Raw genomic sequence first — 25079 nt, 5'->3', positions numbered from 1 at the left:
GATAGTGTGGCAATATTTGCTGAATAATATTACTTAATACTGCGAAATTTTACGTAGCCCGTACGTACCCCCAACGCAATAGACCCTGGTGTTTTAAGATAGCCCTTACCGGAGATAGAATGATAACGGTATCGTCTGGTGAAGGTGGCCCGACTACTGAGATAATAAGGCTTCTGAGGAAGAGGAAAGAGGGATAAAAGCCTTCCACCTCGCTCCGCAATCGAGCTTCTATGGGTGTTTGTGATGGATGCTACACATCATGAGTCGTATTCCCTCTTCAATCGAAGAACGAGAACCATCTTTTACCTTGATGGTGCTCACAATTTAGGATCCGCTGTAGCCGGAGTGCCTGAATCATATCCGCGCTTATCTATAGCATGTATACGTTTAGGCTATCCCCCAAAAAAGTGCAATAATGTCAGGGCCACGGATTCATACAACTATCTACATGCAAATCTAGTCTAGTACTGTCAGATATATACTACGATCAACGTCGAAGCCATCTATTGGTCGCTGGGATTTGTTGACAAAATATGTTATCCCACAGTGTTTAGCCTACAAGTAGATACCTACCTACCTGGCCATTGTCACCATCACTACCCCGATAAATCAAGAGACTCTGGTCATTACCTTATTGTCTTTCGGTCAATCATCATTAGAGACTGTAATGTTTCAGGTGTGCGATTATCAGCAACGAAAGCGGCTTCTGTTTTGATCGACATTACAAGCTGCATGTCATGTCTCTTTGTGCATCATTTCCCGTTCCGTTTCTAGCTAGACGAAGCTAAGGGGCCATTCCATCAGCGGAAAAACGTCGTCTCGGCTGCCTGAAGGATCCATCATAGCAGGTGGAGATTACAAAATACAGTGGTAATAGATAGGGTCTATGCTGATACAGAGTTACCATGAATGACACCCCTTTTAATAATTATGGACGATCGTCTGTAATGGGAAGAGGCAAGAGGATAGCATTTCCCCTCTAGTGAATGGTATCGGAGTACATATTACAAGAATGACTGGTTATCAGTTAGGTGTCTCAATGTAAAAGTAATCCATAGCATGGAGTGGGAGATAGGCACTACAGAGCACAGAGAACAAAGCAGGTATATGTAATGCTGTCGGTTTTAATAAGTATCTTGTTTCCACAGCGTACAGTAAGTACGGGCTAGGCGGCCGGAGCCTACCCGTAGTACAGCTTGGGCTAGTTGCATATCGATCCTCGGCCATTCCCGGGTGAGGGTGGGCTCTGTGGGGAGGCCAAGGCAGCTCCAGTCTGAGTCCGTGCAGCCGAAAATGAAATATGTATTTGTTTCACTAATCGTGCTTAGAGGAACGAAATTGCCCCAGGCTAGCGTGCTGGAGATAATAGCATGCAGGCAAGCTGAAGTAGTAATGATCTGTGCCGCTATGCAACTTCGACCCTCTTAAGTTAAGGAGGTAACTCAGCTGCATGACTGGTAGTAGTATCAATAATTACCGTTGAAGATTAATTGCCATTTCGTCGGCCTCGGAGTCGCCTCTTTAAAAGTCATGGCAAGTGTGTAGCAACAGAAGAAAGATTCGAGTTGTCTCGTTATGGGATACTCGAAGGATCAGCCTCCCATAGGTCTGAAATCATGCACGTTCCATGAGGGATGTTAAGGTGTTCAAAGACAACAACACCATCTGCCCATTTGCTAGCGTGATTATTGTATTATTGTGAACGCTCATATTATCATCAGCTTCACCAGATTCAAGTTTACAGCCACAACCTTGCCCACATAAACGTGGAACTTATCTTGCTCAGATTGTCGATCCTCCTACTACTTGAGAGTAGAATTGCAGATGCTTGTGCCATCAATCTGTATTATCTGGCATGACTCTGGTCTCACAAAATACCAGAGAGAAAGATTTGGTCGTTACCTTAGCAAGTATCCTATTAGAGCCGCCACTTGCAGAAAGTTATATTACCATCTGCAGCCACACTACTCTAAGGCTGATGGTCTGCTTATGGCATTAGTAACTTAGCAAGAACTTGCGAGTCGCCAGGAATAATCATCAACTTTGTGGATAAGTTTTTGGCTACTCCGTAATGCAATTTGATCGCCTAGGCGAGCTCGGGCCTCATGTTCGTAGTCGCTAGTAATGGTGTATCAGCCTTTCAAAGATTTGCAAACCATTTGATTTGCTGGCAATTGGTCGAACCGCCCGAGGCTAAGATATCTCCGCTTGGTACGGAGTAGATGGCCAGCTTACGCAGAACCTACTTGCATTTTCAACCCCGGAGATCAATGGGAGAATCAATTGCCTGTGAATTTTCCTTTCGACCTGGCAGGTATTTATGTGCCCTCCTGAAGTTGGGCCATACTATCCTCTTACTTCCGAGACCACTATGTCAGAGACCAGTGGTTCTTTTACTCTACTCAATTTATGCTTTTCATTGAATTTTCTTACTCTAAAGATTATTCAAAATATACAGAGTACAGATGACCATGAATGCTTAAGAAAATTATTTAGTGCTGAATGGTCTGAGTGGATTACCTTAAGTCTTCCCCATACACACCAAACATGGCAAATCTTCGTGCTATTTTTCAAATCAAGATTTTCTTTGCATAATCTTCGAGGGTAAATACACAATAGCGTTACAAATGTCCGTCAGCGCATTCTAAGAAAGGGGCCAAGCTAATGCTAAGAAAGCATACTTGTAGACCCGGATACAAAATAACCCTGTACTCTGTAGATATTGAAGGAGCTGTGATGCATTTGTCACGTGGTATTTGAAGCATAAGTAGGCCAGCAAATGATACGAGTAAGAGGCTCATCCTTGGAGGGCCTGTCTTGCAAACAAACTTCGAACTCCAACTTCATTCATTGGGGAGAGCCTTTGGGATCTGAAATATCTCATCAACCATCCTCTTCTTGACTGTCAAGGATTCAGCCTCTGGGGAACACTAGTCTCGTCGAAAGTAGTCGCCTCCGTATGACTTCCAGTCTATGAGGTACCTTAGTCTGCTCCACCGGAGCTACCTGACCTACGTACGGAGTACTATGGTTGCCATCCAGGTTTCATGGCCCACATGCTTTATAGTAATTGAACGGCTAGAAAAGCAAGAGCGCACACGGGCAAGCAATTCAGCGGCAGGTGGTGGCTGAAGACAACAGGTCTAGAGATCGCCGCTAGGATCACCGTTACTCCTCTCTCCTGAACATTTTCATTCTGGGAAGCCTTGGCTCCATTCTGCACAAACTTCATGGTGATGATATATGACTTCTGGCTAACAGAGGCATCCAACATTGAATTTGAATTCCGTGCTGATATTCCTCAATCAGCTGAGACACTCTTAACACAATAGGTGTCTCTGGAGAGCTATAAGTAGTTGCTATCTATTCAGGTACATATATTCGCCTTATCTTAATTTTACTTTTTTTCACAATATCAAGCACCATCAACAAAGCACTACAGCTTGAAATCTAGAGTTTGTAGTAGTGGTGAAATCCATCAGAACCTCCCCCAGCCTGTGCCACATTGGATCCTTATACTTAGCACCCCCCGATAAATGTTGAACTCTTGATATACAGAGCATACACCTTTACTTCACGAGGCTCTTTTCCCCAGATACTGGTCCAACATGTGCAGGAATGCCTAGGCTTATCTAGTGCAAGGAATATTCATGCTTCCAAATCTAGCCCTACTCCTGGCATGCAGGTTGTCTGAATTCAATTCTTTGAGTTCACCGAATCGCAAACATTCCACCCTTGCGCCTCTCCTATCTTGATGTCATTTCACCTTTATGACCCTATCACATTGAGCTTTGGAAGGATAAACTTTGAATATGTACACCATACAGGATAAATAGAATCAGGTCTGTCAAATCTTAGTCAAAACCAGTCCATAGTTCCACACACCATAGCCGATGTCTGTGTGCCATAACTCGCCAAAGAATGCTCTCTGAGCCAAACTTAGCCATTTAGGCCATGTGGAACAGCTGATAATAGAAGAATAAATGATGATGTGTTTGGATTGCAGACAAGGTATTTTGAGAAGACAACATATCCTAATCATGGGGCGCAGACATAATGCTACTTTCTTTCCTTTCTTTCCTTTCTCTTTTTCCCTTTCTTTTCTGTAGATTAAGATAAAAAAAAAAAAAAAAAAAAAAAATAACAAAAAAAAATCTCCCGAGCTCCTTAATCTCTTTCACTTCATATCTTCTTCCCCTGTCACTTTTGCTCTGGTGCTTATGGTACAACCAAACAGGATACCTAAAAACTATACCTGATTGATTTATGTGCAGTAAGTAGCACCATTCTTGGACTAGCAGATGTGCATTTGAATTAACACATAGTTCTCTGGATAATCATATGAATTTTTACAGTAGCAAACTGTTTCATATACAGAATACTATGACTCCTTACTTTAGATGTACCCAGTAACTGCAGTAGTAAGTGTCTTGTATATAACCATCATTCATGATTTATCAACCAAGTTAGATATGGTTGGGTTTCTAATTAGATAATAAAATGATCAGTGAACACAGTTCTTCTAAGATATAATAGACCTCAGCATGAGTAATGAGGATGATGAGAGTCAGAATCATAAAATGGAGAATAATAAAATATGTTATGATTATAAAACCTTAAGAGTCCTAAGAGCAAGTCATGGACCACCCGACAACCAATAGCTATTAAGGCCCCCTCCACTCTGCTTTCTACATAGTACCTAGCACTAGTGAGTGAATTCGCCGGTCGGTCAATCGGCATCACTTGCTCATCACTTTGTAGGCTATTTAATTGAAAATCAGTATGCAAGATAATATGCGAGCCGGTTGCAGATTGATATCATCAACTTCCTGCGCACTTTTTACTATGTATTCGCAGCTACCACAGAAACAGGCGAAAGACTTAAAGTTAGCTAAGATAGGAATAACAGACCCCGAGTAGGATCGCTCAAGCCCGTGCTGACAGCTGACAGTAAGGTACTCTGTACTTATCTCGGAAATGTCCTAGCCAGTGCACCAATTTCTTTGCTAAAATATCACAGCCCGCGTCCCTAAGCTCGCTTCTCCTAGCCTCCAAAAGGTAGTTTCGAACACCACTATCTATCCAATACAGGCACTACCAGGCTAATTAGCAGATACCTAAGGTAGTATCTACCTAACTACTTGGATATATTACATTAATGTAACTATCGTAACTGGCCAGTCTGGTCTTATTAGTATTTTTCTTCCATTTGATTATTATCATTTCTCCTTTTGACTCCGATACCCATGATCCACTCCTAAAAAGACCTGCTCCTTGTCATTGCATACACTACTAGCTGCATGGACCGCTGCCAATCCTTTCTCCACCCTCATTATGCTCCATCAGTCCATCAGTCCATCTAGATCCAGGGTCTCTGACGCACGAGGCAAAAATACAATCTGCATGACACTCAAAAAGACAAAGGACCTAGAGCCCACAAGTAATACATGCCTCCCATTCGCTGACATTAATCGTTATTTTCTATTTCTGTTGTGGATTCTGTTCTAAAGAATGTAGTCGTAGTAACTGACTTTATAAGCTATTAAGATACTGGACTTTGAACAAACATGTGTTTTCCCTGTCACGGACTTCTGCATAAATGATAATTGCCAATGTTGCATGTCTGTCACTTATATTACTGTTCCCAGAAACCAATTAAGCCAGAAGATTTCTCCTTCCAGTCTCTGGCAGAGCATCTTTCTCATGTAGACATTCGTTCTAACTCGCCTCTTGCTTTCTATCCTTCAGTCTCTCACTGTTGATCCTTTATCTCACTCCTGCATAGGTAGGAAAGCGAGTCACACTCTTTTCCTTCCTGGTCATTTCGCCTCAGTTCGACCTCGTCCTTTGTCGATGACAATTGTCTTGCTGAAGTGGTGGCAAAAAGGTCGTTACTAGCTATATTACCTGACTCGACATTTCTGTGAGCTTTCTCCACCGCTCGCAGCCACATATCGGGAGAGGAGAAGGGCCGTTTGAAAGATAGACATAGTAAGGGAATATTTGGGGCAAGCTCAATTGATAGCAAGAAAACCTCGGTGGCCGGTCGTCAATCATGGCTTTCCCGTTCATGCGAGCATTTATTGCTCTTTTGTAAGTAAACATGTCAATCGTGCCCCTCAGCCTTGGAAAATCTGTCCAAGTGAGAATCTAGATTTATTGACCGCTTCTCTTCTTACAGCATTTACCGTTACTTTCGTCTGGTTGTGAATCTTGTCTCATTTTGGACCTTCAAACCAATTCCTCCACCGGAAAACCCGAAGCTGACAGCGCAAGATGTGACTGTTATCCTTCCAACATTGGAGGGATGTGGTGACGAACTAGTCGAGACGATCAGAACGATCCTCGACAATCATCCATATGAACTTCTACTGGTTACTATTGAAGCGAATAGGAAGCAGGCCGAAAATATGCTGAGTCAAATGCCTGCTTCCAAATCGAGAATTCGTCTTTTCACCGTGACCCACCCCAACAAACGTCGCCAAATGACAAGAGCTATTCCGGAGGTTCGCACGGCTATCACTGTATTTGCTGATGACGATGTCAGCTGGCCACGTACAGTGCTTCCTTGGATTCTCGCCCCTTTCGAGAAAGACGAGAGATACGGCGGAGTTGTCACTTGTCAGCGATTGCGTCGTGCTGTTTCGCCCACTTTCTCGCAACGTATCTGGGGCTTTTTGGGAGCTCTGTACTTGGAGCGCCGAAACTTTGATTGCGCAGCCACCACGCATGTGGATGGTGGATTACCCTGCATGTCAGGTCGGACTGTTGCATACAAGACTCACATTCTTCAAGACGAAGGCTTCACATATGCCTTCACGAATGAGGAGTGGTGGTTTGGTAAATACCAATTAAATGCAGATGATGACAATTTCATCACGCGCTGGATGGTATCACACGGCTGGGAGACATTCATGCAGTACCATCCCGAAGCTGAAGTTTTGACAACCTTGGAAGACAATCCAAAATTTCTGAAGCAGTGTGCGCGATGGTCAAGGAGCAACTGGAGAAGCAACCTCACAAGTATGTTCCACGAAAAGCATATTTGGTAGTAAGTATTGCCTGATTTTCTTACTCCTCCGTTTCCCACTTCCTATCGTCCCTTCCCTTCTGCTATTTCCACCCTCCTTTGCTGCTACGTCTTTTGCCTGCAATCAGGTTTCAACGCGTGTTTATCCGTCAGAGATCAAGATCCGCACGAGAAAGGCCTGCTGCACTGGCTCAGGAATCTCAAACGGACCGGAGTTCTACTGGCAAGTCAACGCATCGGTTTTGATTCCTGGGTGGATATGGATGACACTTCCGTATTTGGCAAAGTACATAACCTACACAAAAAGCACCAAGCGCCTCGTTTGAAGCCGCACGCTAACATTTGAGGGTCTGTGTCTCAAGTCGCCAACCTTGGAGTGCGTACGCTGTCCATCTGACAACGCTGTCCCCGCCAGCGCTTTTGGGTGACTTGCTGCTCCTTTTCCTGTGCCATAAAGCCACCATTTCATGGGAAGGAAACTCGCATGCTCTAGCTATGCAAGCCCTGGGAGTATGGATGTTTATTAGCAAATTCATCAAACTCTTAGGACATTACATTCGGTATCCGGTGGACATCTTGCTTCTGCCCGTCTCTATCCTTTTCGGTTATTTCCACGGAGGAATCAAGATGTACGCGGTGCTAACTCTGAATGTGGTAAGTTTCCCATTTTCCAAAAGTTTGTCGGCTTGCACCAAGCATGGAGCGGACTCGAGCCTGCTGTGTCCAGAAATTTCAGATGCTACGCCATTTCTTTTCTTTCCCTTTCTTATTATTTTATTTTTCTATTTTTCATTTTCCTTTTTTCCTTTTTATTTTGCTTTTTTTATCATTCATCGACATAACTGCATTGTTTATGGTACCTGTCCACAAGGAATAATACACCTCTTGTCGATCTTTCTTCCAACCCCCTCGCTTGGCTCAGGTTACAGGCGTTATTTGTTAGGCTTTTGTCTCCCCCCTTTGTATTTGAGTTTTGTTTCCTTTCCAAGAAAACGACCCCACAGCGCTTTGAACAATTTCCTCTACTGGTTTTTATGACGAATCTCGCTAACATGAAGTCTGTACTTCCTCTCGCAGACCACGTGGGGCAGCAGAGATGGTGCCGATGATTATGATGCAGAACGCATGAAGAGACGCACGGATATTGACCGTATGAAGCGGCCGTACTACCCCAACTTCATAACTCAATGATTGGGGTTTTGCGCATCCTCTCCGTGCTCCTTTCCTTCGTCGGTAGGATGTCTCTCCTAACTGAATGATCCGCTTCTGTTGCTTCAACATGGCTCAAGGTCCCAACCATAGGGCACTCCACATTTACTGCACCTCGACGCCATTATAGCATAAGGAAGTAGTGCTTATTGGATGGGTCAGAAAAGCTCCCGTTACGATAGGACTTTGCTGCCTCTTATGCGATAGCAACACGCTCCCTTCGAATCAGCTCTTATCGACAGAGCATTTGCACCAGCCAAAGCGGCACTGATAATATTTGAAATGCTCTCTGTTTGCCATCCTCTTCTCCTCTCGTCCTTCGTCCTTTCGTCTTCTGATGATGCTCAAGATCATTCTTACGATGGAATGTCCTAATGACGCCAGGATTTCCATGATCAGTTTTCAGCTCCCCTTCTGTATTCATGCAGAAGTTCCAAACTCGCTACACAGCCAGCATGGCGATGCTGGTTTCATTTGCTCTCTGGAGGCCTTTACACTTCCCTCGTCCTTCCTATCTCTCTTCTGACCTAACACTTGAGTGAACCGATGCTGGGCGCAGCTTCTTTTCCTATTCCCTCAAAAGATATTCCTCTGTTTCTGAGTACAAATCTCACCTTTTCGCAGTCGGCTCAACAGAACGATTTTCACAGAAATGTTCCTTCTTGAACGCATACTCTTGTTTGACTCGCTTTGGCATTTAAATTTTTTTTTTCCGTGTAATTTAGAGCAAAAAGCATGGGAAGGCTTGTTCATTGCTTGGGTCGTTGTACTTCTGACTTGGTCGCATGATTCTTGTGCTATTTCTGAATCGGGTACATCAAAATTGCAACCGGGAGGCTTTCCTATATGTCTGATCTATGGTTGATTTGTCGTTTTGCCGCGGACTCTTCAAAACTAGCAACTGGTCAAGTTGGTCATTTGTTCACAATAATATTTAATGATCCGATGTGATTACGATTCTAATGATAACCTGTAGTTCAGTGACATCTAGAGACTCGACCTAAGATTATGCCTTCGGCCCTTGAGTTGCGGAGAACCGGAGAATGTGGCGTGCAGTGCAGTCTACGGCGATCTGGATTGACCCACCATAATGGTATCTGACAAGCTTAAGGAAAAAGCAAAGATACGTCAAAAACCATCTACTGGGACTTTTACAGCAGAGACCAAGCAGGTAATCCATCCTCGACATTGACCTTTCAGAAGTTGAAAATTTAACTAGACCTGATTACTGGCAAAGACGTTCAGAACAAATATATCTACGTATTAATCGTCGTGCATATCTTTCCACTTTGGTTTTTGCGCAAGCATCCCTCAATCTGCCATGCCAACTCTTCCTCGAGCCGCCTTTTCAGTTCTCTCCTGCCGGCTTATTTCGGCCGTAGGGCAGCGTGGAGCTACGACATCCTGTCGAGCTTTTCATGCCATCTCTCAGAAAGCTGCAGTTGCCCATCCTATCACTGCCCATGGACCGCCCCCAAAAGCCCCTTCGCCAGCTCCAGAATTCGGTCGTCTGAGCGAAGAAGGAAAAGACGTAAATGATGCAGGCAAGCCACAATCGCAAGTGTCAAAACCATCCTCGACTCTCGAGAAGCGATTTTGGAAAAATGTCGATGTCAGGAAAAAGCCAGGTACCTCCCCTTTCTTTTCTGCAGATTGTTAACTTCCGCTCCGCCTTACATCAAGCTGATCTTTCTGTCCGTTTCTTCGTGTGTAGATGGGGAGTACCAGGTTTTATTGGACACGCGACCGATTCGGACGCCCACGAAAGATATTTTATCCATTCCTTCGACGAAACCGCATCTTGCACATGCTATTGCTCTCGAGTGGGACGTTATGACGTCCGCACGGCAGGCTTTGAAGAATCATCTTATTCCGTTAACCTCGTTGACTGCGCGAGGGGGAGATATTGCACAAGAAGATGCAAGGGGCGAGACGACCACGAGGGACCAGATTGTGAAACTCGCCATGCGCTATCTGGATACCGATACTCTACTGTGCTGGGTGCCCGAGAGAAATCCATATGCTGGCGAGGAGTCTGAAGAACATGGAGAGCGGCCTGAAAGCCTTCGAGAAGCTCAAATGAGAGTAGCCAAGGATATTATCGCCTTTCTAGGCACAAAAGTGTGGCCTGGTGTCGACATTGTACCCATTCTTGACGCGGACAGCATTTTGCCGGTGTCTCAGCCCCGGGCTACGAAGGACATAATCAAACAATGGGTTTCGTCGCTGCGACCGCACGATCTAGCTGCTTTAGAAAGAGGAATTGTTGCTAGCAAGAGCCTGTTGGTTGCTGTTCGACTGGTCGTCGAGTGGAGTGAGAATTTCCGTCACTTGCAAAGGTCAGGACAAAAGAAGTTCGGCATCGAAGAGGCAGCAGAAGCATCAAGTCTTGAAGTGAGATGGCAGACTGATATGTGGGGAGAAGTGGAGGATACTCATGATGTTGACAAGGAGGATCTCAGACGACAGCTTGGAAGTGTTATCGTTGTGGTCAGCGGAGAGACCCGTGAATGAGGAAGTGTGCAGCAGCTGTGGACGGCTGTCATATTTGCCTTAAGCTGAAATACTTTGCATGTACTCGTATATAGACATTGGCAGCGGCACCTAATCATTGTACAATATGATCATACAAGCTCGGGTATTCGACAACTTCTCTGCATTCTTGCCCAAGCCTCTTCCGTAATTTGTTTTTTCTCGTTTCCCAAACCCAGGAGGATACCTCAACTCTCCCTCTAGTTCTGGAATCGGTCGTAAGGTGGAATGTCTTCCTATTTATGTGAATTATTGTTCTGCGATCTAAACCGCCAAGGCACGGGAACATTTCCCTTCCAGTTCAACCAAAGTACAAAGTACTCCTTATCGTTTCCCCACTGCCCGTCAACCACATACATATACATATATATAATCATAAACGCGTGAGCTCATAAAACTATTGAGTTCCGATTGATTCTTTATTATTCCCAACCGTCTATGCCGCTGCTTCGAGTTTCTCTATCCATCTCGGAGCTTCGTTTAGTGCCGATAGAGAAATGACGGAAAGGGGCGAAGGGTAAGTTCCTCTTGACTGATACCCTCGGTTTTCCGTGACCCGTTCCCTGGAGATATTGTGTCACCTTGTTTTTGATGAGCTGTGTCCTTTTAGAGATGCCTGGCTTCAGAGCTGCTCAGGGAACGTACCTGTCTGGATTGCCTTCATATTTGCTTTCTCTCTTCTCCTTATATTCAATGATCCCCGCGATGTGGCCACTGTACTGACTCAACACGCCATACCAGACACAAACGATCGAAGAGTGCGCTGGCTCTTGCAATCTTACATCGCGATAAATCAAAAGACGTCAACGACGACCTGGCCGGTCGTGAAAGTGGTTCGCTTCAGTCTGGCGCGTCTTCTCCGGTTAACAGCACCTCCTCTTTCTCGCTGCTGTCACATAAGAATAGCATCCGCCGAAAGTCGCCCCAAGAGGCCAACTCACCTCCCATGGACTCTGAGGCGTCGCTTGAGCCAACCGGCTCCAATCACAGCGCGGAAAATGTCGAGAAAATGCCAACTCTAGCTCATTCAGCGATTGGAAGCATGACACTTGAACAATCCGTGCGCACCTTTCGACTATTCGAGATTCTGCGGAGCGGGGACACAAATGCGATATCGAAAGCGATTAAGGAGACCACGGAACCTCAAGGGGCAGGCGCTTTGACTGGCACAACCATTCTGCATTTAGCAATTCAATGTGCCGAGCCGCAGGTTGTCGAATTCGTCTTGTCTCTGGGAGATGACCTGGATATTAACGCACGCGATCGGGATGGGAATACCCCTCTTCATCTTGCGGCCCAGCTAGGAAGAGGACCTCTAGTGCGCGAGTTGCTAAATCGTCCAACAGTGAATGATTCGATTGTCAATTACCGCGGCCAGACTGCCCTTGATGTTGCACGTAACCCCGAAATATTTCAGCAGCTCCAGCTTGCAAGATCTCTATTCATTGACAGCAAGACACAAGAAATTCAGTCCCTTGTGTATCAAGGCGATTACGATAATCTTGAGAGGGTATTGGAGGAGCCGCGCGTGGAGGGAATCCTAGATGTGAACAGCCTTGACTTGGTCACCGACCCCACTACCGCACAGTCTGGGGGCACCTTGCTGCATGAGGGCGCTAGAAAGAAAGATACGAGACTCATCCAGGTTCTGCTGATGCACGGAGCTGATCCTTTTCGGCGCGATAAGAAAGGTAGGCTACCTCAAGATGTTACGAAAGACGATAAGACGCGTGCCATTGTCAAAAAATCTCCTGCAGCAGTTATCGCACAGCGTGGCATTCAAGAGAAAGCCATCCTTGGCAGCAGTCCCGCTCAAGGTGTCTCTGGACGGTCAGGGGCAGGTGAGGCGCCGCTCGCGGGCAAAGATGCGCGTGAAATGAGGGGCTATTTAAAGAAATGGACGAATTATACCAGTGGATATAAGCTGCGATGGTTCGTGCTTGAAGACGGCGTCCTGAGTTACTACAAACATCAAGGTAAACCTATCTTTGGTGTCCCTCATCTCTGAAGACCACGGGAAATTGACATTTCATTCAGACGACGCGGGCTCCGCTTGTCGCGGCGCGATAAACATGAAGATCGCTAGGCTCAGCATGGACGCGCAGGACAAGACGCGATTTGAAATACATGGGAAGTCGTCTGTCAAATATCATCTCAAAGCGAACCATGTCGTGGAGGCTAAACGCTGGTTCTGGACTTTGAACAACGCCATACAATGGGCGAAAGACGAAGCAAAGGAGGAACAGAAACGCCAGACAAGACATGCTGAGGCACTTCGCCAGGCAAAGATGGACCAGATCGAAGGCCGGAGTCCAACAGAGACTGCATCCGAATCCCCGAACCTGGCCGTCAGTAAGTCAAATGGGAGAGGTCTAGCACCTCCTTCTCTAAGCGTGCCAAGTGGTAGCACTCACAGACTCACCACATATGCCTCTCGTACAACCCTTGACAGCGTACCCGCAGATGAGGAAGCCTCAATACACGGTTCTTACGACCAGAGTGTTTTGCAGAACGAAGTCAATCGGGTGGTCAGTCATGTAACTAGCCATCCGGATGGCGAAGGCGACGAGGACGACTATGGCGAATACGCGTCTAGTCGTGATATCAGTTCTTCCGATAAAGATGCGCTGAACATCACGGCGCAATCTGCAAAACTTCAACTTGAGATTCTGGCCAATGTCGCCGCTGCGTTACAAGCCGAGAAATCGAAGGATCCGAACGTCCCAATCTCGGACCCCACCGTTGGCCAAGCCCTTGTAGCTTATGAGGCAGCTGTAAGCAGCCTGCAAGGTCTGGTCCAAAACCTTCTCAAAATATCGCGGGATCGCGATTCTTATTGGCAATACCGACTTAACCGAGAGGCTTATCTTCGCAAAATGTGGGAGGAAAGCATGGCGCGCATTGCACAGGAGCACGAAGAGCTGCAATCGAAGATGGGGGAATCCGAAGAGAAGCGCAGACGTACTAAGCGAGCTCTCAAAGAAGCTCTGGAAGGCGTGTCCGCACGTACCAGTCGTCGTGGCAGCAAGGCTCCGTCCCGCATACAAGTCTCTGGGGAAGACAGCCGTGTTGGCGGAGATGAAGCAGAAGAACAAATTGCACAGCCCGTGGAATACGTAACGGAAAACGAGGAGAACGAGTCTGGGAAGTCCCTACGTCGCAAGAGGTCGGCCCTCTCTCGCATCAGCAGCCTGTACGATTCTGGATCGGACGACGATGATGAATTTTTTGATGCTATCGACGCTGGCGAGATAGAAGTGGAAGACATGACTACCTCGAAAGTGATGGAGGAAGAGAAGGAAATGCCAGAATTAGAAAGCACTGAACTTCGAGCTGTAAAACGGAACGAGATAGTCCCCTCTTTCAAGGGCTACGAAGAGCCTGTACGGACAAGACTCAAGCTGGACAACGACAATAGACCCAAAATTTCTTTGTGGGTGAGTGATTGCGAGTCCCTGCTCAAGTTAGGATTGAAACAATCTAAGGTGATGCTTTAGGGAATTCTGAAATCCATGATTGGCAAGGACATGACAAAGATGACTTTACCAGTATCTTTCAATGAGCCGACATCATTGCTTCAACGAGTGGCGGAGGACTTAGAATATGCTGACCTTTTGGATATCGCGGCTGACCGATCCGACTCGATGGAGCGTTTGGTGTATGTAGCTGCTTACGCAGCGAGCGAATATGCTTCAACAATTGGCCGTGTGGCAAAGCCTTTCAATCCTCTTCTCGGAGAGACCTTCGAATATGCGCGGCCCGACAAGGGATATCGGTTCTTCATTGAGCAGGTTAGCCATCACCCACCGATTGGCGCAGCGTGGGCCGAGTCACCGAAGTGGGATTATTGGGTAAGATTTGAATAGCTCTCTCTCTTGTGCCATCGTTTCCTTCTTTCTAAACTTCTTTCCACAGGGAGAGTCCGCTCTCAAGTCGAAGTTCTACGGCAAATCATTCGATATCAACCTCCTTGGAACCTGGTTTCTGAAACTACGTCCCGTATCAGGCGGAGAGGAGCTTTACACATGGAAGAAAGTTACCTCGTCTGTCATTGGCATTATCACAGGCAATCCCACTGTTGACAATTACGGTTTGATGGAAATCAAAAACTGGACTACCGGCGAGGTTTGCTACCTGGATTTTAAACCGAGAGGCTGGAAGGCGTCTTCCGCGTATCAGGTGACTGGCAAAGTCGTTGATCGCGACGGAACACCGAGATGGAGTATTGGTGGGCGCTGGAATGATAAAATCTACGCACGCCACACCCCTGGGTTCGAAGCGCAAGTGTCCGGTCAGGATCCCGAATCGGCTAAGACATGTCTGGTTTGGCAGAGCCATCCTCGGCCAAGTGGAATTCCTTTCAATCTGACACCCTTTGTCATCACACTGAATGCTCTTCCAGAAGGCTTGAGAGAACATCTCCCGCCTACTGACACGCGACTCCGCCCTGACCAGCGTGCAATGGAAGACGGCGAGTATGACTTGGCTGCCAATGAAAAACATCGTGTTGAAGAAAAGCAACGGGCAAAGCGACGGGAGAGGGAGGCTAGAGGCGAGGAGTATCGCCCTCAATGGTTCACCAGGGCTAAATGTCCGATCACTGGCGAGGAGTATTGGGCGCACAATGGAAAGTATTGGGAATGTAGAGAAAGACATGACTGGAGTGCGAGCGAAGATATCTTCTGACGCTCACTCATGGCCTGGGGGAGGTGAATATCTTGGAGATCGCCCATCCTCCTGTAGATAGTGATAAATTCATTATGTTCAATCAAGAAGTCAATAGTCCTGAAGTCACCATTGCACTTATTGGCTCTCTTACTGGTGCATTAGCATCTGGATAACAGATTTTCAACATACAAAAGTTCCAACATATTAGCTGAGGGGCGTGTTGCAATGACCGAACTGAACATGCCTGCGAAGACATCTTGACGGTGTGTCTGGATCACGTGGTACGACGGCATTCTCGGCGGCCAGAAATTACAGCTTCAACGCATGTGTACTCAACAGCCGTCCATTCAGCCCCGCGACAGTCGACATGCCTGGCGAGTATACTTGCGGACGCTGCCTGCAGGTCCTCCAGCGAAGGCTTTCTACTCAATGTTCTACGTTTCAATTGCAAACTGTAGTCAATTTGCCGGGACCACGCAACTCTCCCTCTTTCTCCCGAAGGTTTAGTTCGCAGAGCAACAATCGCCTTCCACCCCAATCCTCCCAGGGGCAATTGAAACGGACATCATGCCCATCCTTGTCGCCTTCATCTGCTGCGTCTCCAACTGCAAAGCAGCTAACGCACAGAGCCTCGTCCACCTCGTCGAGCCAGGCGCAGGAGACAAGAACTTTGCTGAAACCAAACAACCTCTTTCACCCTTTCTCGAAATCCCCTGCACCCGCGATTAGACAGCGTGCGGCGTTCATCAAACAGAATGCTTTTTGTCCGCATCCCAGTCATCAACAAACCCGTGCAGCGCTCTCGCCTCACGATCCTGAATCTCGGAAGAGCCCCGAAGGCGTACTGCCTCCGGCCCACTCTCACTTTGAGTGCCCCGATTGTGGCGTTCCCATCTACTGTTCTGAGGAACACTGGATGGATGATTTTGAGGCGCACCTGGAGATCTGTGACACCATCAGACAAATCAATGAGGATGACCACGACCTTCATTCGGGGCGTTTTTTCCCCGAGTTCACCTACCCAGGGCTGCAGGACGACAACTTTGTTATTAACATGACCAATTGGGACACTTTCCTTTACACACGGGAATTTGATGCGATCAATCATGACCGAAGCATGCGACAAGTGACCAGAATGCTTACATACCCGTTGACGATCGGAAGTGTTCTGCATGAGCTGAGTCCTTACAGCGTTCGAAAGGGAGGCCGACTGACTACCGAAGGGCTCAAGAGCGTTAGCGGTAAGCTGCACCTCTCCGTGCTTAGCTAATTGCCTGCGAATTATACAAATAGTTGACCGTTCTTCTTTCCAGCTCTTCGATACACATTGCACCCTCCAAAGACAGGAGAGGGCGTCGATATCCAAGGTCTGCGCCTGAAGGCACCCCCAGTTCGAGTATTCATCCTCGGTGCGCGGGCGGAATCATCCCTTCCCCGTGACGTCTGGCTGCAATTGAGCTACATTTTCCCGCGGTCCTTGATACACTTGATTTTCATTGGACCTGAGAGTATGGCCAACCGTGACGGCGAGTTCCCACTTCCCGAGCGGACCCCTGAGAATCCCTTTGGGGGCATTGTGGAGGATCGACTCGGTGGCCAGTTGAAGATCACAACGTACGTTGACTACTTCCACACCATGTACAAAGCGCAGTATTTCCAGCCGTTTGATCCCTATCTGGACTGCTTTGTGCTTTTCCATCCGGGCCTCGGGCACCCTGCGAGCTCTCATGAGTGGGAAGAAACTCTGCCACAACTGTTGGAGACCAAGGTCCCCATCATTACCACTGGGTACACACAGTGGGACATGGAGAGGGATATCAACTGGGTTCGCGAGAAATGCGCTGGTGAATTCGACATACTCCTTGAGCCCGGCGAGAATATCTTCCGTAGTCTGCGCTGGGATTTGAACGACCTGGACCCTCACGATGTTTCTTGCGGAAATTGGGGTCTGTGGGCATTCAGAGGAAAGAGGTATGTGATGGCTGGTCCACTTCTCCGAAACACTTGCTAACTTCAGTCCGTCTTGAACAGGTACGAAGCTACCTACAGGGACTCATAAGATGCTGCGAACGTCTGCAGCGCTGATGTATATTCTTGTACATTGTAACATAATAATCTGCATTCCTCTCCTTCCTATGGCCGACCTCCATTGTTCTTTCTGTATACTACAGCAAGCGTAAGTTCGAGAGAAATCCCCATACTTGGCTTTTATAGCATAGCATTGGGTGTATGCCCATGTAAGCACTTTAGCCCGCTATGTCATGGTAAGCACCGTACAGGGTACTTTAATACTTCAAGAGACGATAGGAACAAGTGACGTGGTAGAACCATCGGTACCATCTATCATCATCAGGAAGAAATCCAGTGGAATAGGATTGAAGAGCACTAAATTTAGAGGCAAAGAGGCAAGAAAGAGGCCAGAGCTTCTTGAAAGACAAATTAAGGGTATAGGCAGACATAAATTAGAGGACGTGAAGTTGAAGTGATGAATGACAGATCAGCCCGCCCAGATCATAACTTTTATAGCAATGCGTGCGTGGCGGACGGAGTCGAGTTCAATAGATACAGGTTAGAAGAAGAGTGCGAATGTATATATGACAAGATGGGCGACGAGGATCGTCCGGCGAAGTAAGATAGGTAGGAAAATATATGACCGAGTTCCTCATTTCCCGAACATTGATGTTCGATCATGGACGGCCTCTCCCAAAGCCCGAAGACGGAGGAGATCGCTTCAATTGCGGCTATCCATGCGCTGGATGTCTGATAGACTCCGATTTACCTCTTACAACATGGCAAATCCCGCGAGAGCCATGGCAACAGCAGTCAGGGGGCCGGAGAAGTTGATCGAGGAAGCGGCGCCGCCCTGGGATGGTGCCGACGAGGCCGCGGAGGCAGCAGCGTTTGTCTGCGAGGGGCCACTGACGGTGGCAGGGACTGTCACCTTGACGATCGAAGAGCTGGTTGAGTTCCAGCGGCCGGAGCCGGGGAGATAGATGCCACCGGTGGGTCGAATGGAGGGGCTGCTGCTGCTTGGAGTCACGCTGACGACGCTGCTGCTGCTGCTGGGGGACGGTGTAGGAGTCGAAGAAGCGCCAACGCTCATCAGCTTGACGGTGATGGTGGTTGTCGGTTCAGCTTGCGCTGCAGCGGACGCCAAGGGCGCGACAGCCGCGGCGGTAAACAGGAGAGCTTTGGTGAAATGCATCTTGAACGTAGAATTGACAGATAAGGCTGAAGTTTGAGATGCGCTGCAATTCAAACGCGATGCTGAAAGAGAAATAGCTTTGGGAGTAAGCTGGTCGATGTTGGGCGCTGGTATATCGATTTTGGATAAGCGAGGAAGCTTAGGAGATAATTCTGCAATATTCGACCTTTTTGCCTTCGCTTGTAGGAAGTAAAGAATGAATGGAGCTGGAAACGAGTGACAGCTCTTGTGTGTATAGAATATGAAGAATGAGCGACAACGCCTTGAGGCAATCAAAGTCTGTAGCAGTGAGCGGTAACTCAAGCGAAGAAGAGAAGACAGCGGTGATAATAAGGCGCAAAGAAAAGGGGGGTGACCAGTACCTGGCACTAAATTGTTAGCTAGACTATACGGAGTACGGAGGAAACATTAGACTACTAGAAGAAAGGTCTCCCGGAGACCTGAGTCCTTGAACCGACCAAACGATACCAGAATCGATATATGACCCGAACAAACAGCGAATCAGCCATGAAACCTCTTGCCGTAGGGGTATGCTTGGCTCGAAATCGCTTGAGTCTAGCGTGATGTTGTCAAGCCGTCCATGGTTGGGGACGTTCGGGTTCGTCACGATAATTTCGAACCGTCGATCCCTTCGAAGCTCCCGCTTTGCGGTGCGGGCGACAAAATATTAAACGATTATTTTCTCTAATCGCTGATGATGATTGTCGATGCCACTACTTTGTCGGCATTGAGAGAGATGCGAGGTACGCCTTCAGGTCTTGAGCCAAACTCTGTCCTGCGGTTCGTAGTCATTTGCAGTGCTAGCCGTGAGATAGTCCAGGTTCCACGGGAAACGTGTCGATCATGTTATCCTGAGGGGAGGCTAATGCGATAGCGCAATTGACCTTGCGCCGACCCAAAAGAGACGATGATGACTGAAGAACGTGAATTGCGGCTGTTTGGGAGATAGCAAGAGGCCATTGACAATACTAGTGGGCTGAAATTGACTCGATCTAAGGTAATGAGCAATGACGATTCCTGCGTGAAAGAGTAGTCCAAGGGTTGACATTTTACAGTCATTCACCAGTTTCATCGCGCAGCAGCGGGGAGAAGTTGGAGTACCATAAGAGGTAGAAGCCAGTCAATGCCCCAGTCTACAGAATAGATCGGTTCTTCGTGGTGAATACCTAGTCGGTTTCAGGGGAATTGGAGAATCCACAGAGGAGAGGAAGTTGGGAGGAAACCAAGTGATAGATAAACTGCGAAGGGTTCATCTTTGACGAGTTCGCAAAAAAGATCGAAAGTTTGAAGCATTTATCAGAGCTTAAAAGTGGGAAAGACCGAAATCATCTAGGGAAACTGTGACTTGGGATCATAATATAACACGTATTAGAAGTGAGCGACTCATAGCGAGATCTCGTACAATAAGGTACTCAGGAATAATCAATAGGAAGTGGTATCGTAATCATGCCCAGCGAAGTGAAGTAAACAAGAATCAAGGATTTGACTTTCCAACGCCGAATAAGGGTATCAAGGTTCTCGTACCATTCAAAGCAAAAGACCGCCGGCCAAAGCGAACTCGACAATATTCCCGCATCAAAGTCCAGCAAAGGCTGAGCAGAGAGCTCATGGAACAGATTTGGCTAAAGCGAAATATAGCAAGAAGCAAAGGGGCAAATTCACAATAGCAAAACGACAAGGGATATTATTGATGGAGCATAGCGAGCAAGTGGCTCATCGCACAAAAGGCACGAGGTTATGAACGAGTCCATCGCGGGAACATCCATCATAGCGCCCAAACCATGCTAGCCACCAGAGCGACCATAACCCAGTACCCGCTGGCCTCAAGGAGGGCTGTAGCGGGGGCTGAGGAAGTGGACGAGCTCGTAGAGTCCGTTGCATTCGGCACAGTCCCGTTGATGTAGATGGTCTCGGTTCCGTTGGCGTTGACAACCTTGGCGATACTTGAGTTCGCAGGTTGAGTGCCATTGAACAGCGATTGATAGTAGGTGCTGTTATGGTTATCGTCACAGCCGCAATCCGAGTATTCTTGACACAAGCAGACTACCGGCAATGACTCGTTGTGGCGAGAAGTTTCATTTGTATAGTTGTAACGATGACTGTAGGGGTATGCATAGGCTCCGTAAAGCCAGATACCAGGGAAGATGGCCAGTGCAGCGACTGGCAAAAGGAAAGGAGTGACTCCCAGAGGAGATCGCGTGCCGGCCCTGTATGCAGATGTGGCACCGCCAGCGTAGTAGGTTCCGCCAATGCGACTGCTACTAGAGGTGGAACCAGGGCGAGATGAGCCCCCTGTACGCCCACCGGAACTTCGTGCAGAGCAAATGTTAGCCTCGATGTCTATGAAGATGACTGGCAGCTTGACAACCGCTCACCTCGATGAACTACCGCTTCCGCCGCTTCCAGTGCGTCCCCCACTGGAGCCTCCGCTTCCGCCACCTCGTCCACCGCCTCCTCCTCCTCCTCGACGTTTCTCGAGATCTGGGGCTCGAAATGAATCGACAGCGACTAAATCACGAGCGACGAGATCCGACTGCGGAATACTGTAGGATGTGACACTAGTGGACGACAAAAGAAAAAGGAGAACCGCCGTGTATGCGATTTTCATCTTGTAATCTTCTTGTTTCTTTTTTTTAGGGCAAGAACTGTTTTTAGACGCGCAAATAGACTTGCTGGTCTCAATATGGAGGGTGAGAGTGCTAAACACAGTATTGACGGAGGTGGAATTTGATGTTGTCTGAGATAAAAAGTGACAAGAAAAGAAAAGAAATATTGCCAGAAATGAGGCAGTTCTTTCCTAAGACAAGAGTTTCATGACGGGAAACCCACTGATGTAACCTTCGACTGCGGACGGGCTTAATTATTAAGGATTTCTTGGATTTCTTGGTAACCTTTCATCATCTCCCAACTTGCCCAGCAAAGCGGCGATGCTCGCTTTGTCCTTTCATGATTCGACCCCGGGAAAGCCTGAGCCCCAACGTCCATTAGTTCTCTACTCCGTACTACTGACTAACACGGTTACAATCTGCGATGCCAAGGGCCTTCCCGCCGTACAGCTTCAATTTCCAGAGAGATCAAAGAACCATCATGTCATCATTCATCCATCATCCATAAACTCTCCTCGGCTAAGAACCAGAGATCGGATCAATTGAAATATATCTGATTATCCATGAAATCACATTTGGCCTCTTCCAACTCCACGTGCGGTACGGTAGAGAATCATTGCCCTATAGGATCCTTGCCTACGAGGAGGCGCAGCAGACAGCCCTCCATGAGCCTCAGCCTCCATAGTTTAAGCCATTGTTGCTCACCCAAAACTTGCGATTGAGAGAATCAATGGCTATTGGAGCAGATGAATCTGCCCATTTGAAGTGGAATCCGGAGCACGAACTTGTCAGGCTTCCACAAGGCTTCTTCAGTCCGAACATAGCCAGTGTTTGACAGCTTTGACAGTGTTGAATAAGGATGATTGGGAACAGCAACGTTTGCAGGTCTTTTAGGCTTGTTCAATGAGGTAGACTGTACATGCACATGAGACTACGGAAATAGAGCAATCTATTTGGAGTTTGGCTACTGTTGCTCACCTCGACTGAAGTGAGCTCTTGGCTTCCTTACCCAAATGATCGAGATATTTCTGCAGTAAGATTCAAGGCCCCGATCTTAGATTTTCCGCTGCAGATTTCACTCCTGCTTGGGCTTCGAGAGAGGACGGTAGACAGGGTCCCACATCTGTACCCGAATCCACTCCTCCAGGTCGTCATCGTTGGTGGGAATGCCTTCTTCCTGGGCATGCCCTTCTTCCACTGCCGTCTTGATCACCGCCTTGGCAATATCGACACTGATTTCTCTGACCTCCTCCACATCGGGTAGGAGAGGCTTGTTAGGAGCTTGAAGCGCAGGTGATCGAGCTGCTAGCGCTTTGGCCGCAGCGACCAGCATCTTGTCTGACAGGACGCGTGCCCGAGACAAGACGGCTCCAAGGCCAATTCCGGGGAAACAAGTTGAATTATTGCACTCCGCTGTAGGGTTTTCCAATGAGTCATGTCATGTCCTGCAAACTTTTGACAATCTGTACTTACCAATCTCATACTTTGCCCCGTTGCGATCAACCGGTGGGAAGGGACTCCCAGTCGCTATCAACGCTCGACCATCCGTCCACTCGTTGAGATCCTTGGGCTGTGCCTCATGCAGCCGAGTAGGATTACTCAATGGAAATACGATTGGACTGTGGACGTGCTTGGCCATTTCTCGGATTATCTCTTCTGTGAAAGCGTTTGGCTTTGTCGATGTCCCAATCAGCACATGGGGCTTGACTCTTTTCACTACAGATAGCAGATCTCTCTCCCCATCAGACCATTCATCATCGCTGCGCGCAAAAGGCTTCTGTGCCGGCGTCAATTGGTCACCTAAGGACTTTACTAGCAATCCTGGCTTGTCCAGACACCTGGAAAAGTTTCAGCAAGTAGCAAAGGGGCACAGCATCAATTTTCCGCAAGGCTTACCAGATTTGCTTTGCCGCTTCGTCCTTTGATTTACGGGTCTCCGTCACGATTGTATCAGCAATTTGCTGTGCGATACCAGTTCCAGCAGAACCGGAACCAAAGATGACGATGCGCACGTCCTGCAATTTGACATCACTGACGTGCAAAGCAGCCATTAATGCTGCCAGAGTGACACACCCGGTTCCTTGGATATCATCATTGAAGCAGGCCATGTGTGGTCGAAATTCATCGAGAAGTCTTTTGGCATTATGAAGGCCAAAGTCTTCACTGCGAAGGGACATCAGTCGCTTGGCTTGCTTTTCAAATTGCTCGAGGAGACGTCTACTCACAAATGAATGTAAGCTTTGGGGAAAAGTTTCCTAGCAGTGTTGACGAATTTATTCACAAATTGATCATACTCCTTTCCTCTAGCTCGGGGTTGTCGAAGGCCGAGGTAAAGCTCATCGTCAAGCAATTTTTGATTCTGCAACCAGTGTCAGCACGCAACGCTCCTGTTGATGTCTCGGAACCCTACATCTGTACCACAGTCCAGAACTACTGGAAGCTGCCGACTTGGATGGATTCCCGCGCAAATAGTCGTGATTACCAACTTGGCGACGGATATCAGGATAGCACCAACCCCTTGGTCGCCAATTCCGAGAATCTGTAATCGACCCTGTCAGACTCGTGCATGAAGTAGCAGTGAGAATGAAAAAGATCGTAAGTACCTCTTCGCCATCACTGACGACGATGTAATCAACATCCTCACCACGACCGAAATTGGACAGGCACTCTTCAATTGCGTCCTGGTCATTGATATTTAGGAAGCAGCCTTCTGGTCTCCTGAACAAACGCGAGTAGTTTTGAATGGCGTCACCCTCGGTTGGAGTGTAGATGACGCTGAACATCTCTTTCAAATGAGTTTGTAGCAACTAACAGAACATTAGTCGCCGAGGAGAATTTCGAGCCCAATGATCAACCGTGGACACAGGAAAGAATGTTCTCAAATCTCTGCTTTACACTTTAATCAAAGACAAAAGTACTTACTTTGAAATACAAGACTTCATTTTGCATCTTCATGCTGGCCATAAAAGTGTTCTTTGCTAGGTCATCCGCTCGGCTACTATACTGTTCATATGCGCGGTGGACTTGTTCATCAAGCGTCTGCGTATTCGGCGGCACTAAGCCGTGCAGCTTGAAATCCTTTCGCTCCTCTTCGGTGAAGGCAGAGCCCTTGTTGAAAGTGGGATTATGTATGACACTCATCCCCTGAACGGGCTACATCAGTATGCCGTCCATTGACTACTCCGCATAATGGAGAATTGTCTCTTCCTCACCTCATATGGACATTCGAGCGGCCCCGAAGCTGCTCGAGGCAAATGACTGAACTTGGAAGACTTTGTGGACGTCGACATTCTTCGTGCAATTGATCGTATACTCGGACTATTGCTTAGACCGAAGAGGAGGGTTCAGACGGAGGGTGATCGTAGCAACAACGGATAGACGTAAGTGATCAGGTGTCGTCCAGATTCAAATTAAACTTAAAGCGGAAATACCAGCAGACACTTGTTGTCGCTAAATCAAGCACTGTTTATAATTTTTTGCGATGACTTTGTGGTGGGGTCGCAAACTAGGATAATAGTGGCATGACGTATGGGTGGATGTATTCGGGTCTCGACAAGAAATCATGCTATCCTACCTACAGTTCGAAGCAAGAGGTATGCCTTCAGTACCTAAATGGCCCAGCTACATATCCTGACTGGGACTTCCTCAAGTGGAAACAATTTGATAGGATTTTTTGAAGCATTGAACCGTAAGATATGTTGTTACCATGCAGTGACGTAAAGCATCGGTACTTATCAAGTCAGCTGTGCCTTGAAAACCTTTTCGGACATCTGCCTGAAAAATCCCCTTCCGGTTCCAGTATTTGAGAAGAAGTTTAGGTACCTTAGTA

At 47.4% G+C, this 25079-nt stretch overlaps 6 protein-coding genes across 6 annotated transcripts; 3 read left to right on the top strand and 3 right to left on the bottom strand.

Annotated features, from left to right (window-relative positions):
• Nucleotides 1-6055: 6055 nt before the first annotated feature.
• On the top strand, nucleotides 6056-7052 carry ALT_2932 (glycosyltransferase family 2 protein; the record flags this gene model as incomplete). The annotated part of the gene is made up of 2 exons (XM_033563976.2): nucleotides 6056-6093; nucleotides 6182-7052. The coding sequence occupies 2 exons, from the start codon at nucleotides 6056-6058 to the stop codon at nucleotides 7050-7052; spliced, it is 909 nt and encodes a 302-aa protein (XP_033419867.2).
• A 2508-nt stretch (nucleotides 7053-9560) lies between these two features.
• On the top strand, nucleotides 9561-10753 carry ALT_2931 (ATP synthase complex assembly protein ATP12; the record flags this gene model as incomplete). Its single annotated transcript, XM_033563975.1, has 2 exons — nucleotides 9561-9867; nucleotides 9954-10753. The coding sequence occupies 2 exons, from the start codon at nucleotides 9561-9563 to the stop codon at nucleotides 10751-10753; spliced, it is 1107 nt and encodes a 368-aa protein (XP_033419866.1).
• Nucleotides 10754-11268: 515 nt separating this feature from the next.
• ALT_2930 (oxysterol-binding protein homolog 1) lies at nucleotides 11269-17498 on the top strand (the record flags this gene model as incomplete). The annotated part of the gene is made up of 8 exons (XM_033563974.2): nucleotides 11269-11288; nucleotides 11513-12747; nucleotides 12809-14208; nucleotides 14269-14622; nucleotides 14687-15402; nucleotides 15692-16680; nucleotides 16753-17410; nucleotides 17471-17498. 8 exons carry the CDS (start codon nucleotides 11269-11271, stop codon nucleotides 17496-17498), a joined length of 5400 nt encoding a protein of 1799 aa, XP_033419865.2.
• A 723-nt stretch (nucleotides 17499-18221) lies between these two features.
• Nucleotides 18222-18644, bottom strand: ALT_2929 (putative extracellular serine-rich protein; the record flags this gene model as incomplete). Its single annotated transcript, XM_033563972.1, has 1 exon — nucleotides 18222-18644. One exon carries the CDS (start codon nucleotides 18642-18644, stop codon nucleotides 18222-18224), a length of 423 nt encoding a protein of 140 aa, XP_033419863.1.
• Nucleotides 18645-20409: 1765 nt separating this feature from the next.
• Nucleotides 20410-21252, bottom strand: ALT_2928 (uncharacterized protein; the record flags this gene model as incomplete). Its single annotated transcript, XM_033563971.1, has 2 exons — nucleotides 20410-20953; nucleotides 21020-21252. The coding sequence occupies 2 exons, from the start codon at nucleotides 21250-21252 to the stop codon at nucleotides 20410-20412; spliced, it is 777 nt and encodes a 258-aa protein (XP_033419862.1).
• A 1073-nt stretch (nucleotides 21253-22325) lies between these two features.
• ALT_2927 (NAD-dependent malic enzyme) lies at nucleotides 22326-24540 on the bottom strand (the record flags this gene model as incomplete). The annotated part of the gene is made up of 8 exons (XM_033563970.1): nucleotides 22326-22663; nucleotides 22724-23088; nucleotides 23147-23413; nucleotides 23476-23609; nucleotides 23661-23789; nucleotides 23854-24057; nucleotides 24173-24394; nucleotides 24463-24540. The coding sequence occupies 8 exons, from the start codon at nucleotides 24538-24540 to the stop codon at nucleotides 22326-22328; spliced, it is 1737 nt and encodes a 578-aa protein (XP_033419861.1).
• Nucleotides 24541-25079: the final 539 nt, after the last annotated feature.

This window comes from Aspergillus lentulus (genome assembly GCF_001445615.1).
Source record: "Aspergillus lentulus DNA, contig: Alt05, strain: IFM 54703, whole genome shotgun sequence".
Taxonomy (NCBI): Eukaryota; Fungi; Ascomycota; class Eurotiomycetes; order Eurotiales; family Aspergillaceae; genus Aspergillus; species Aspergillus lentulus.
The sequence above is the reverse complement of the archived record's forward strand: the minus strand, read 5'-3'. Positions and strand labels throughout refer to the sequence as shown.